The 13,736-nt window shown below is 35.4% G+C and overlaps 1 protein-coding gene across 1 annotated transcript in view; it reads left to right on the top strand.

The window, feature by feature from the left end:
- Window positions 1-10,609, top strand: part of LOC107594968 (gamma-aminobutyric acid receptor subunit delta-like) — a 30,995-nt gene extending 20,386 nt beyond the window's left edge. Inside the window, exons 3-7 of the mRNA XM_016285214.1 lie at window positions 632-699; window positions 8,879-9,099; window positions 9,879-9,961; window positions 10,140-10,277; window positions 10,446-10,609. Of these exons, the coding sequence (XP_016140700.1) occupies window positions 632-699; window positions 8,879-9,099; window positions 9,879-9,961; window positions 10,140-10,277; window positions 10,446-10,609 (674 nt within the window). The remainder of the gene's footprint in view (window positions 1-631; window positions 700-8,878; window positions 9,100-9,878; window positions 9,962-10,139; window positions 10,278-10,445) is intronic.
- Window positions 10,610-13,736: the final 3,127 nt, after the last annotated feature.

Raw genomic sequence — 13,736 nt, 5'->3', positions numbered from 1 at the left:
GTTTTTGATATGAGACCAGGTTGGCTTTGGGAACTACTTCACAATTTTTACAATGTGGCACCCTTCAAACATGACAGATTCGTGCCATATCCTTGTGGATTGTGCTCTGACATATGGTATGGTATCGCTTCAGGAGACCTTGAGTCCCTTGCTGCCACAGTTCTCGTGTTGCTGCTTCTCTCTTCTCACACTGGCTAATATACTGCATAATAAAATATTTATATAATTAAATATTAAATAAAGAATTATACAATCACATTCACAGCTTTTTCTGTCACATGACTCACAACAAATCCAAGCCACTCAAGGCTTTTTGTTGTCACTGTACACCAAATCTTGTACTTTGCATCTGCTTTTCTTTCATAAACGTACCATTCTACAAAAAAACCCACACCAGTGGAAGTGATATTTTACATCCTTGAAGCAGCTTCCTTCTATTGGTGCCCAATGAATTTGATCATTTTATTTGATATTACTTCATTTTTATCTTTTAGCATGGTTCATATAAAAAAAAATTTTAATAAAGATTTGGAAAATTGGAAGAAAGCTTAAAGAGTAGTGTTTTTTTCTCAAATTATTTCAATTTAGATGACAAGTAGGTGAAGTCTGATCATTTATTTTGTCTCCTCAGGACCTCCCGTGAATGTCGCCATGGCCATTGAAGTAGCCAGTATTGACCATATCTCAGAAGCCAACATGGTAATGTGTTGGATATCGCCCTATTTCACATGTGTGATGTACTGGGTTTGTTTTGTTGCTGTACTGGAAAACAATCATATTTTTGTCATTAATGTAGATTTAAAAAATGTAATGTGCTAAGCTCCTTTTGAATATTTTTCTTTCCAAATGGATTGGATTCAGTTCCAGAATAATTAATAAAATAAACAACAGGAGTAAATCTAAATTCATGATTTACTAAAACATCTCGTAAAATGTTCAAACAAATTTAAAAATCACTGGACACATAAGAAACAACAAGACATTTCGGTGTTCCTCTGAAGACCATCCTCAGTTGTAAAAACACAAGTAACTTTGGCAAATATTCATATGTACAAGTCACAAGACTACTAAGTTGTCTGAGCTGCTTGCCAGAGCAGATGGTCTTCCACCGTATGTGGTCTTGTCGTTTCTTTTTATGTAGTCCAGTGACTTTTAATAAAGTGTTTGCTTGAACAAGTAGGGGTGAGTATACCATTGTACAGTGCAATATCATTAAAATGTTAAACGATTCAGAATTGTATCACCTTTCTAAGTTGACAAGCACAGTACAGTACAGTTGTTTACAAAGACTATATTAAAAATACAGATGCTAAAGTAGAAACTCAAAGCAACAAAAGTGAATACACCTGTTTACAATAATCATCTGTGTGTTTGGATTAATGGAATGCATGAAAAAATGTGAAAAAAGCGGAGCAATTTTAGTAAAGTTTGGTTTCAATCTTGCTTTCGTGTTTACTGTGAATTTGGCAACATCTCTCTACATTTACTGATCTAAATGTAATGCTGCAATCAACACTTTTCATTCATCATCACATCTCACTTTAATCGCCGCAGTCGTAATAAAATTCGTTTAATTCCACAGAGGCTTATTTTGCCCCATTATTTTGAATTTGGGGAGCATTGTTTTGGCTTTTTTTGCCCCAAGTCCTCATTAAAGTCTGTAGGCTATAAATGACCCTGTAGGCTATAAAGTAAGGCTGGATATTGTTACTTCACAATAAAATATGTAAAATTATACATTCTTTATGATACAATATGACGATACAAATTGACAAACTCCATCAAAGCTTGTTTTAAGATCAAAACTGCATGACAGAGACAGACGAGACACTAAATATGCTGATCTCTCTGCTGAATTAAAAATACATATGTCTGGAAATATACTGTAGGTCACATTCCTTCTGTAGATATAAAAATCATGATGGTTATGTAAATAATTATATAAAAAAATATATTTAAGCAACTGTAAGGCAAGTACTACAAGCGGTACTCAATTCTCACTATTAACTAACTATTAGCTATGAAATTTAATTAGCAATTAATTTGTAATTGTTATTGTTAGTATGGTAGTTGTTAAATTTAGGTATGTGATAGGATTAAATTACCTAAAATATGGACATGCAGAATAAGGCATTAATATGTGCTTTTTAAGTACTAATAAATAGCCAATATGCTAGTAATATGCATGCTAATAAGCAACTAGGAGGATGATCAGATCAGGGCCCGTATTCACAAAACATTTTATCTTACCACTAAAGTTCTCCTAAATAGCAGTAAAAGTTTTTAGCTAAGAGTTTTCTCTTAAACCCTATTCACAAAGCTACTGAGACAAACTTAAGCATAAACTCAGAATAAAGGGGCGGGGTTTACCTCGTTGCTATGGATGATGTCAGCATGCTTACTAACGATGCACACAGTGATTGGCTGATAGTCTCTGTCAGAGATTTATTCATAGAGCTATTATAGAGCACGATTTTATGTTGCCATATTCAAATAAAGGTTTAAAACTAAAAATGTTAATTGCCACATCCAAATAAATATTTTAAAATGCAGGCTAAGAGTCACTAATTAAACAAGTATATGTTCAGCTAATTGTCAGCCTCTTACATGTATGCTTCTCATAATTAGTGAATATGCTTATAAACAGCCTTTTAATTAACAGAGTAGAATAATCATGGCTGATAGTAAGACATGCAAACGTAAAAGAAAACCAAACTGGACTCAAGAAGAGCTGTTACTTCTTGCCCAACTGGTTAATGAAAACAAGGATATAGGCTAATCAAAGGAAAATTGTCTCGACAAGTTCTACAACAGTCATAATACCCCCATGATTAAGGCGGTATACCTTTTTAAAAGCTCATTATTGTCAAATGTTTACATTCCAAGGCAGATTGCCAGCAACAGCTATTTTAGGATAGTTTGTGGTTTGGTCTTAGTGACTTAGGAGTCCTCTTCTCTACTCTTAATCTTTCACAGATTTAGGAGCTAGTTTTAGTGCTAAAATGCTTTGTGAAATAATCTTAGAGCAAAAATGTAGAAGTCCTAAATTTAGAACTGACACACCCATTATTTTTAAGATTTTCTCATAAATCGGTGAGTTATGAGCTACTTTTAGCTTTAAGATATTTTGTGAATATGGGCCCAGATCTGTGTGTGGAGCACTGGCTTTTGTCTGTTGTCACTGCGCTTCATCTCGTCCATTTCCAGCCGCTCGCGCCACTCGTTCATTTTCAAAAAACATCGCAGAGCAGAGAGAACACAGACAGCAAGCTGACAGACACGACAGAGCAGGTCACTTCTGATTAGGGATGTAACGGTATGAAAATTTCCTATCACGGTTATAGTAACCAAAATTATCACGGTTATCAGTATTATCACGGTATTGTTAAAATGTGCTGGAGATGTTCAAAAAGTACTGACACATAAATCACTTCACCAAGTTATATATTTAAAAATCAACAAACAAAATGACTTTTTTGTTGCATAATCACTAAAACAATAACATTACCAATGATGTTCAGATTTTAAATGGCAACTTGACTGACAACAGTTTAATAGCATGTTCAAATATCTAATGTAAATGTTCAAATAAAGCTTTGAAAAAGTTTCATAAAAAGGTCAACCTCACATTTCAGCATTCAAATAAAGAAAAGAGTTAAGTCAGAATGATAATTGATTAATAGATGATTATATTTATTTTATCTGCTCCATAAATAATTCTAGATAACTTATCTGAATTGTTCAAATGTGTAGAATCCACACTGTTTTTCATCGACTGGTCAAAATTTACAGCAGAGCATGCAAATTCTGTCTGTTTTTGGCCAAAAGTCTCTGTAAATCCACTCTCTGACACTAGGTGGCGCTTATGGAAAAGCAGAATTACAGCAAAAATCACTTTTTGTTTGGATAATCACTAAAACAATAACATTAACAATGAGGTTCGTATTTTAAATGATAACTTGACTGACAACAGTTTAATAGCATGTTCAAATATCTAATGTAAATGTTCAAATAAAGCTTTGAAAAAGTTTCATAAAAAGGTCAACCTCACATTTCAGCATTCAAATAAAGAAAAGAGTTAAGTCAGAATGATAATTGATTAATAGATGATTATATTTATTTTATCTGCTCCATAAATAATTCTAGATAACTTATCTGAATTGTTCAAATGTGTAGAATCCACACTGTTTTTCATCGACTGGTCAAAATTTACAGCAGAGCATGCAAATTCTGTCTGTTTTTGGCCAAAAGTCTCTGTAAATCCACTCTCTTAAATCCACTCGCTGACAGCAGGTGGCGCTTATGGAAAAGCAGAATTACAGCTGTTTCCCGTAACCTCCGTGCACAAAGCAGTATTGCGATTAAGAACACTTAATTCAGGTATTGCATGGAGCGAAGATGAAAACATTTTGTTTTTCGAATCTTTTCTGAAGACAGTCAGAACCTTCAGAGGTACATTCATATAATTAACTCATTCATATATTCATTTGTAAAATTCCCTTAGCACTCTTTTGAAACCTCCCAGCTTTTCCGCCCTGTTTTCACTCAAAACTAAATTACTCTGCGTGCTGTGCGCACGTGAGACTGTTACTTAAAACTGTGTTTTATGCTGGACAGTATTTATTTATTGTGAGTTGCTCAAATCGCGGTAATCTTATACGGTTTTATGATATGAATATGAAACGGTAATACTAACCGTGGGGAATTTTATCACAATTTATCGTCAACACATAACTGCAGAAAATCCATTCAGTGTCCATAAACTAGCGAGAAGAATGTAGCCTACACTACAGAGGAGAATTTTGCAAAAATTACTTTTATTATATATTTACTCATATAATTGCGTAATTTACTTTTTATTATAGTTAATAATGTAAAGATATAACGTTATAAAAAATGGTATAATAGTATAAAAATCAGTTGTTACTTTTAACCTCAACAATTGGGTTCCCTGAATAGTTTAGTTTAGAAAAAAAATGAGAAAAAATAACATACCGTGTTGTCCCGAATATAAGACAATGTTTTTTTCTTGGAAATACATCTGAAAAAATGCAGTCGTATTATATTCAGGGTCTAGACTTTGACATGTCAATAATACACCCACAACAATAGGTGGCGCCAAATACGCAGAAAACGAGTGTGCCATGAAATACGTAATGTAATGCGTGTTGTAAAGATCGCGAGTAAAAACAAAAGAAAAAGAAAAGCTTACAGCTGCATGAGTCGTGACTGTGACGTTAGCCTGATGAGACCAAACTCCCTTTGTGATTTTAAAACGTAAGACAGTACCCAGATTTGAAGACTACAGTAAGATTTAACTTCTACTGTTAATATGATTTTGGTAGGCTACTATTAGATGGATAGCCTAAATGTCCTAATTCAGATGGGCTTACCTGTTTTTTTGTTTTTTTAATGGTATATCAAAAAGTGTATATATTTTTTATGTGATTGTTGGTACATTTTACCAGTTTTTACCATACGTTCAAAACAAAAATTAAAATAGGAAAAATATGCAATATGAAAATAATTGAAGACAAAATGTGTTTTACTGAGAAAAAAACAGATTTGGTTTTTAAAAAGCCTTTTTCCAAAAGGTACATCTGGAAAAAGGGGGGTCGTCTTATAATCAGGGTCGTCTTATATTCGGGCCAATACGGTACTTAAATCGCAAGCTTGTAAATTATTCCTGAATAATTCTTACTCCAGGCTGAACTCAAAAGTTATCAGCCCTGTTCGAAGTAAGTTGAAGTTTTAGGTTTCCTGAACAACATTTTCAAAATTTACTGTAGTCTACAAGGTAATGTTAGATCTTTTGCTTTGGTCATCCGAGACAAATTTTGAAAATCCTAAAAGATGCTAGGCTAAAACCTGTAGTCTTTGATCACTGGTTTGACATGTTCACCGACAGCCGATTAATGGCTGTTGCGATCAAATTTTACCTTAAATTCTGTCAGTGTCAGAAGATTTGGCGCACTCCTACGATGAACGTCAAACTGTCTTCTCAAGACAAGCCATGATCAGAATTAATGCTAGAGATTTCTTCTAACTGCCATAAACTTCCCATCCTCCGCTCACGGCATACATATGATATGCTGCCTTTGCTATGATAAACACGTTGTCAAGTGATGTAAATAAATTTTACAATAGTTTATTGTGCATGCATATTATATTTAAAGTTGCTTAAGCAAAATCAAGGAGTTTTTAAGACTGGTTTATTCATTCTTTATACTGTAGACATGTAGAACATATCTGCGTTTGTGCATCAATGTCTGTACTGTGTGCTGTAGGTGTGAAACTTTTAGGAATCTTATCCAAGTTGTCAATATTGGTCAGTCAGTCGTATCTGAGGATCCGCGAATGAAACTGTGACCACAAACACCATTAACTTAAGTGAATTATATGGCAATAATCAGCAATATGCTTTCACACAAATAACTTTATTTTTGAATGTTTCAATACGTGTTGACACAAATGACTTATTTGAATTTTTCATTGATACAACATGGCACTGAGTTGTTAGAAAAGAAATGCGTAGAGACGTTATTGCTTGATGACGTCAGGAACCGATGAATCGGCTTTTTGAACCGGTTCAATGAACCGATCTGTCCGAAAAGAACTGGTTCGCGGAAATGAATCGGACTTTGCATCACTACTACCGGTGTATATACAAAAAGTCCTCTGAAGTGATAACCCAAAAGTGCTGGAAAGGTGAGTCCACAAAGATAACTCCACTATCCAGTATGTAGGTGATCACCAAATGGTCATAAGCAATGACCCTGGTTGTTTGGCATGCTGCCTCCTTTATGCTGTCCATTTCCTATTTCCTGTCATGTGATCAGTCACATGACAGGCAGACCCAGACTCATTTAAAGAAAAAAAAACTCAAACAGAAGAACACAAAAACAAGAAAATACTCAAACGACAAGTCAGCATCACATAAGGACGTAACACATACACACATTAAAATGGTTAAGAGGAATAAAATGGCTAAGACAACACGAAAACCTATTAAAACTCAAATATACATCAAATCATTATAATATATTGAGCAGGTTAAAACGTGTCCTGTGTGACAGTGTCACATAGTAAAGAACTTTCCTTTATGATCTTGATATGAGGGTGTGAGTGAGAAAGTCTGAATTATGTGCAAGTTCCAGAATTTGGGAAAGCTTAGCCTATATATTTTTTTAAATCGAACGATAAATATTATATATTCCAGTGCTTATCAGTAGGCTTTGCTCCATCATTTATTAATAAATGACATATGTGTTTACTGTATGTGGTTTATTTATCCCAGTCTTTTAAAATCTCAGAATGAATGCATGCTAATAAGCAACTAGTTAATAGTGTTCCCTAATCTAAAGTGTTACCAAGAATTTTAAACATAAATCTAATCCTACATCTCAAATGTTAACACATTGGCAACCCTGCTACTTTTTTTAAAGAGTGTGTTATAATGATTTAATGAACACAGGCTTTGCTGTCAAAGTCTTAAAAAGTTTATAAATGACTTCGACAGTTGGTTAAACCGGCTCATTCGGTTCTTGTTGAGTCCTCGGTAATCGTCAGCAAACTTCGTCACGGCTCATTCAGTTCTTGTTGAGTCCTCGGTAATCATCGGCAAACTTCGACAGTTGGTTAAACCGGCTCATTCGGTTCTTGTTGAGTCCTCGGTAATCGTCAGCAAACTTCGTCACGGCTCATTCAGTTCTTGTTGAGTCCTCGGTAATCATCGGCAAACTTCGACAGTTGGTTAAACCGGCTCATTCGGTTCTTGTTGAGTCCTCGGTAATCGTCAGCAAACTTCGTCACGGCTCATTCAGTTCTTGTTGAGTCCTCGGTAATCATCGGCAAACTTCGACAGTTGGTTAAACCGGCTCATTCGGTTCTTGTTGAGTCCTCGGTAATCGTCAGCAAACTTCGTCACGGCTCATTCAGTTCTTGTTGAGTCCTCGGTAATCATCTGCAAACTTCGACAGTTGGTTAAACCGGCTCATTCGGTTCTTTTCGAGTCGGACGTGCTACTTCGGCTGTGTGTCCTGCATCATCAACCCAGAACTAAAGTTCGATTCAGTTCGATTTGTGAACCGGCTCGACCGGTTACTTCATGAGAACCGGCTCAAAAGAACGATTCGTTCAAGAACCTAACATCACTAATCTAGTCTCTAACTCAAACCAATTTGCACTTATGTTTCTGCCAATAACTTTTGAACTTGCCTTCTGCTTTTCCCTTTAGATTTGCATGAAAATCAAATCAGATAACTTAAAATCATGCTATTAAAATAATATGGAATTCAGGTTAATCAGTCAGTCTATTTTCAGACCATACCAACAAATGTTGTGGATTATGTGTTGCTAGACCAAACGATTATTACAGTAGTCAACATTTGAAGTGGATCAAAAATGTTCATCAGAGTTGTCCTAAAACAAGAACGGGTATTGTTTTGGTTTTAGGACAACTTTGATGATAGGTTTTGATCCACTTCAAATGTTGAATACTGTATTTAATGCATTCACCAATTTGATGGCATTATACTGAACTGAATCTGAAGCTGCCACCAAACTTTGTATGTGCCCTTGTCACACCACACTGACCACAGCACATAAATTTTATCACAGCACCACCTATTGGTCAAAAGTAATAAGTATTATTATTATCTATATTAATTATTGATTTTACCATGTTTTAGGAGGAAGAAGAGCACCCCATTTCAATGGTCAAACCATTGTAATGCACAGCCTCTAATGGCTTATTGCTTGATTTAACTCAGTGCTTTAAAGTAAATTGTCTGTAAATCTGTACAATACACAACAATAAATCTCAGAAATGTTATTTAACAACTGTAAATGTTTTGTTTGTGTGCATTTATTTTGACAGGAATACACCATGACAGTATTTCTGCGGCAGAGTTGGAGAGATGACCGTCTGTCCTACAACCACACAAACAAAACTCTTGGCCTGGACAGCCGCTTTGTGGACAAACTCTGGTTACCAGACACATTCATAGTTAATGCCAAATCAGCCTGGTTCCACGATGTCACTGTGGAGAACAAACTCATACGCCTGCAGCCTGATGGAGTCATTCTCTACAGCAGTCGGTACGTGGGTATGCTTTAAGTGCATTTTAAACTAGTTTGTAATTTTCCATTGGCAATAATGTAAAAGGACTTTGGGCAGCACAGTAAAGCTGGAATGTTGACAGGTCACAATAAAGGGAAGAAAATTTAAGTTAAAAAACTCATGTTTATAAATGGTCATTATAACAAAATAAACATAAAGTGGTCTGTTCTTCATTTTATTACAAATAAATCTGCCTATCCACTTGTCTACTTAAAGGGGTCATATGATGTGATTTCAAGTTTTCCTTTCTCTTTGGAGTGTTACAAGCTGATTGTGCATATATAAGATCCCTGAAGTTGCAAAGACTAAAGTCTCAAAACCAAAGAGATATTCTTTATCAAAGTAAAGACTCTGCCACGCCCCCTTTGTAGAAAACGAAGCGTTTGAGAGAGGCGAGGCATAGAGAACCTACAATAATGTACAGTATTTGAAACATAATGTGTTTTTTGAACATTAAAGCATGTCAACATATTCTGTTACACCAAATACACAAAATAATGATCTTTAAAAAAGCATCATATGACCCCTTTAATAAATAAATAAAGCCACCATTGACCAACCACTTATTTCTGAGAGCTGTTTAAAGCAAACCAACAGTATGGGAAAATATGTGGAGAAAAAAAAATCCCACTAACATCATTTTCAAAGGATCATATCATTTACTTTCAAGTCTTAACACATGATCACAGAGGGTTTATTTCTTCTCTGTGACCTGCTCCATGTTCAAAATGTTTAAGCGTGATGGTTTCCCTTTCAGAATTACATCTACAGTCGCATGCGACATGGACCTCACAAAATACCCCATGGATGAACAGGAATGCATGCTAGACTTGGAAAGCTGTGAGTAAAGGGGAAACTTATATCTGGCATCTCTCTTTTGCATTTACAGTGTTTCATCTTCATGAGCACAAAAATTATTCCTGCACAAAAAAACCAAACCATGATAACGATGCCTGTGACTTTATATTTCACAAAAATCCTATATTTTATTTTATTTTTCCTGTTGGTGGTTTTGCAGATGGCTACTCTTCAGAAGATATTGTGTATCACTGGTCAGAGAGTCAGAAACACATTCATGGGCTGGACAAATTAGAGCTGTCCCAGTTCACCATCACAGATTATCGCTTTGTCACAGAGATGATGAACTTTAAATCTGGTGAGGCTTTTCATCGACACGGTCTGATATATCTGATGTAACTAAACTCTCCCAAAAATGTCATTGCTAATGCTGCAGCAACTGTTGTTTTCACTTTGAATTGTTTTAATCTATTTTGTTAACTCAGAAACCATATTACATATTTTCATATTGTCATTCTTGAAACAGCAGGGAGATTTCCACGTCTCAGTTTACGGTTTCAACTAAGGCGTAACCGAGGAGTTTACATCATCCAGTCCTACATGCCCTCAATCCTACTGGTTGCCATGTCATGGGTTTCATTCTGGATCAGCCAATCAGCTGTGCCAGCAAGAGTGTCTTTAGGTCTGTAGCTTACAGTTTCTAAAATGTATACTTCACCATATGTGTGTGTGTGTAGATATATAATATTATATTTTAAAATATACTAGATGTTCTCCATATCTCGCATGTTTAAAAAAAAACTAATTTGCGAAAAGTCAAATTTGTACATTTTAAAAATGAATAGGTAAACATTTTTTTTTTATATTCCAAGTTTTTACTTTATAAGTAACTTTACAACTACATATCAGCTACCAGTTATTAGAGTATTAGTAGACTGTCTGATTGATATCCACTTTATTTTAATGGTTCCCCAACAGATATTCTACTGACTATAAGTAACTTTGTAATTACATGTCAACCTATTCTATAGTATACTAAGACTCTGAGTTAGTTGACATGTAGTTGCAAATTAATGAGAATTTGATGACATGTAGTTACAAAGAGTTAGTAGAATGTCTAGTAAAATCAGTAATCGGTACAATTTTAAAACAAATCACACACACCCACGTGCAGTGCTTTGATGCATACGTTTACTGTAACGCTGGTTGACAGAGCGAGTAGGATGAAAGTGCAAAAAATGTAATAAAAATAAAAGCAAATACAGACACGGGGAAACATAGGCAGAAGCAAGTAAATCAAGGGAAACAAACTTAACTGACAATACCACATGTGAAACATGCAATAAGGACAACATCCGACAGAAAACATGGGGACTGTCTGCCAGACAAGGATTAAATTAAAGTCAAACTGGGCTAATTCTACTTAAATTAATCCAGACTAAAAAATAAATGGCATTTTAAGACATTTCTTAATTTGAGATGAATTATTCTTCTACTTTTTGTGAAGTCTGATTAGTTTAATGATGTGCACATAGAGTCGATGTGAGGACACTTGAAAAACCAGGGATGGAACCCTAACAAACAGTGGCGTTGTGTAGAATTTGAATTATTTTTTTATTACGAAAACCCCAACTCGTTATCTTTTAATTATGTTGTTAATTTCTTTATGTGAAAATTTTTTTTCACCCACAAGCAAAAGTGGCTTAAATCTCCTTTATGTTTTCCTCTTTTTCTTGTTGAATTGAACTGTCTTGTTACATCCCTCAGGCTTATAAATAACACACAAAAAAGAAAAAAAATGCAATTTGTTTATGCAATATGATGAATTATTCAAAGATATTTAACCTTGTCATTGTGCATTTTTTCTGTGTATCACTGATTCTTGAGAAGTGGGACAAAACAGGGTGAAATATTGAATATTAAAATATTGAAATATAAAATATTGAATATTGTACTCAGACAAATGAATCTACATTTTTGTATCTTACATGTACTAATGCTGCGTTCAAGTCCTCCTGGGACGTTCGTACTTACAAGTTGACAAGTCGTAATAACTACGTCAGGTGCGTTCAAGTCACTTTGGTCGGAACAATATGGCGATTGAACTTTTTTTCCATAAAATTCAACGATTTTTTAAAACTTTACATCTACCAAATGATGAATAAAGAATGTGCGTCATTTTGTTTTTGCTTTTTTTCTGTTTTTATTCATTTTATGAAGGTGATGTAAACTGTATGTTCTTTGGTAACTATACAATAATATAATATTTTGTATATGTAACATATAGTTTTATTTTACATTACTAAAAATTAATAATTTTATTAATTTCAACAAATTTACCATCGAAACGGGCTTCCATACAATACAGATGCTGCATATCTAGTCTTTGGATGCGTCCATTGCATCCGACACGTTTTCTCACTGACACGCCCCCAACTCGGAAACTCGGGTTAAAGTAAATGTCGAGTTTCCCACTCTAATAACGACTTTGTGGTGGCGTTCATATAAGATCTATCCGACATGACTTGAACGCACACTGATGTACGGTGCGTTCCAAACTGGATATATCACCCTCCGAAGGGCTCTTCGGAGTGAAAACAATCATGGCCGCCATATTGAAGGGTCGTTCCAAACCGAAGTGCTCAAAACTGGGGTACAACTGATGGACACTTCGAGATCCCATGATCCTTTGCATGATGACAGTGCCTCCGTGTGGGCATGTAATGACGGGCCCTTGAAGAAACAGTTGTTTGGTCCCCTACACCTTTCAACCCTTCGAAGCTCTCACTCCCAAGGGTAAACCCTTCGAAGGGATTAGGGCATAGGGATAAGCCCGTGACATGTGGCGACCCATACTCAGAATTAGTGCTCTGCATTTATCCCATCCAAAGTGAACACACCCGGAGCAGTGGGCAGCCATTTTTGCTGCGGCGCCAGGAAGCAGTTAGGGGTTCGGTGCCTTGCTCAAGGTATACTCAGAATTAGTGCTCTGCATTTATCCCATCCAAAGTGAACACACACGGAGCAGTGGGCAGCCATTTTTGCTGCGGCGCCCGGGAAGCAGTTAGGGGTTCGGTGCCTTGCTCAAGGTACTCAGTCGTGGTATTGAAGGTGGGAGAGAGAGCACTGTACATTCACTCCCCCCACCTACAATCCCTGCCGGTACGAGACTCAAACTCGCAACCTTTGGGTTACGAGTCCGACTCTCTAACCATTAGGCCACGACTTCCCCCGTTCTGTATATGTATATAAATCCATGATATTCATCTTTTCTACAATATATATATATTTTTAAATATATGAGTAACAGGTGCACTAACATCTCATTGCATCACTAATTCAACATCCCTACCTATATTGTTTTCCTCAGCATTTGCAATGTCTGCACAAAGGAAACGTCAGGCAGCGGCTCGAAGATCTTTGGAGAAGACTGTTGATTTTACTTACAATAAATGCTGACCAATAATTAATTATGTCTTTTTTTTTACTGAAAATGATAAAACAAACCAAATGTAGTTTGTTTCATCATATGACAGCTATACATGAATATATACAAGACAAATGCAGCCCAGGTGAATACATCTCAATTTTTAGTCAAGCAATGAATTAATGCATGCATGAATGAGTAAATTTTATTTACTATCAACAATAGGAAACATGAATAAATGAGTAAAAGGACTGAATAAAAGTAAACATCACACTATAATAATAATTAAAAAAATAAATACATGTACAAGAGAACAACACAGGAAACAAAGACTTTATTCAAACTTATTGTTCTAACAATCACATATGTACAGGCGGTGAACCCCACACC

This window comes from Sinocyclocheilus grahami, unplaced genomic scaffold (assembly GCF_001515645.1).
Source record: "Sinocyclocheilus grahami isolate Dianchi unplaced genomic scaffold, SAMN03320097.WGS_v1.1 scaffold194.1, whole genome shotgun sequence".
In the NCBI taxonomy this organism is placed as follows: domain Eukaryota; kingdom Metazoa; phylum Chordata; class Actinopteri; order Cypriniformes; family Cyprinidae; genus Sinocyclocheilus; species Sinocyclocheilus grahami.
The sequence above is the reverse complement of the archived record's forward strand: the minus strand, read 5'-3'. Positions and strand labels throughout refer to the sequence as shown.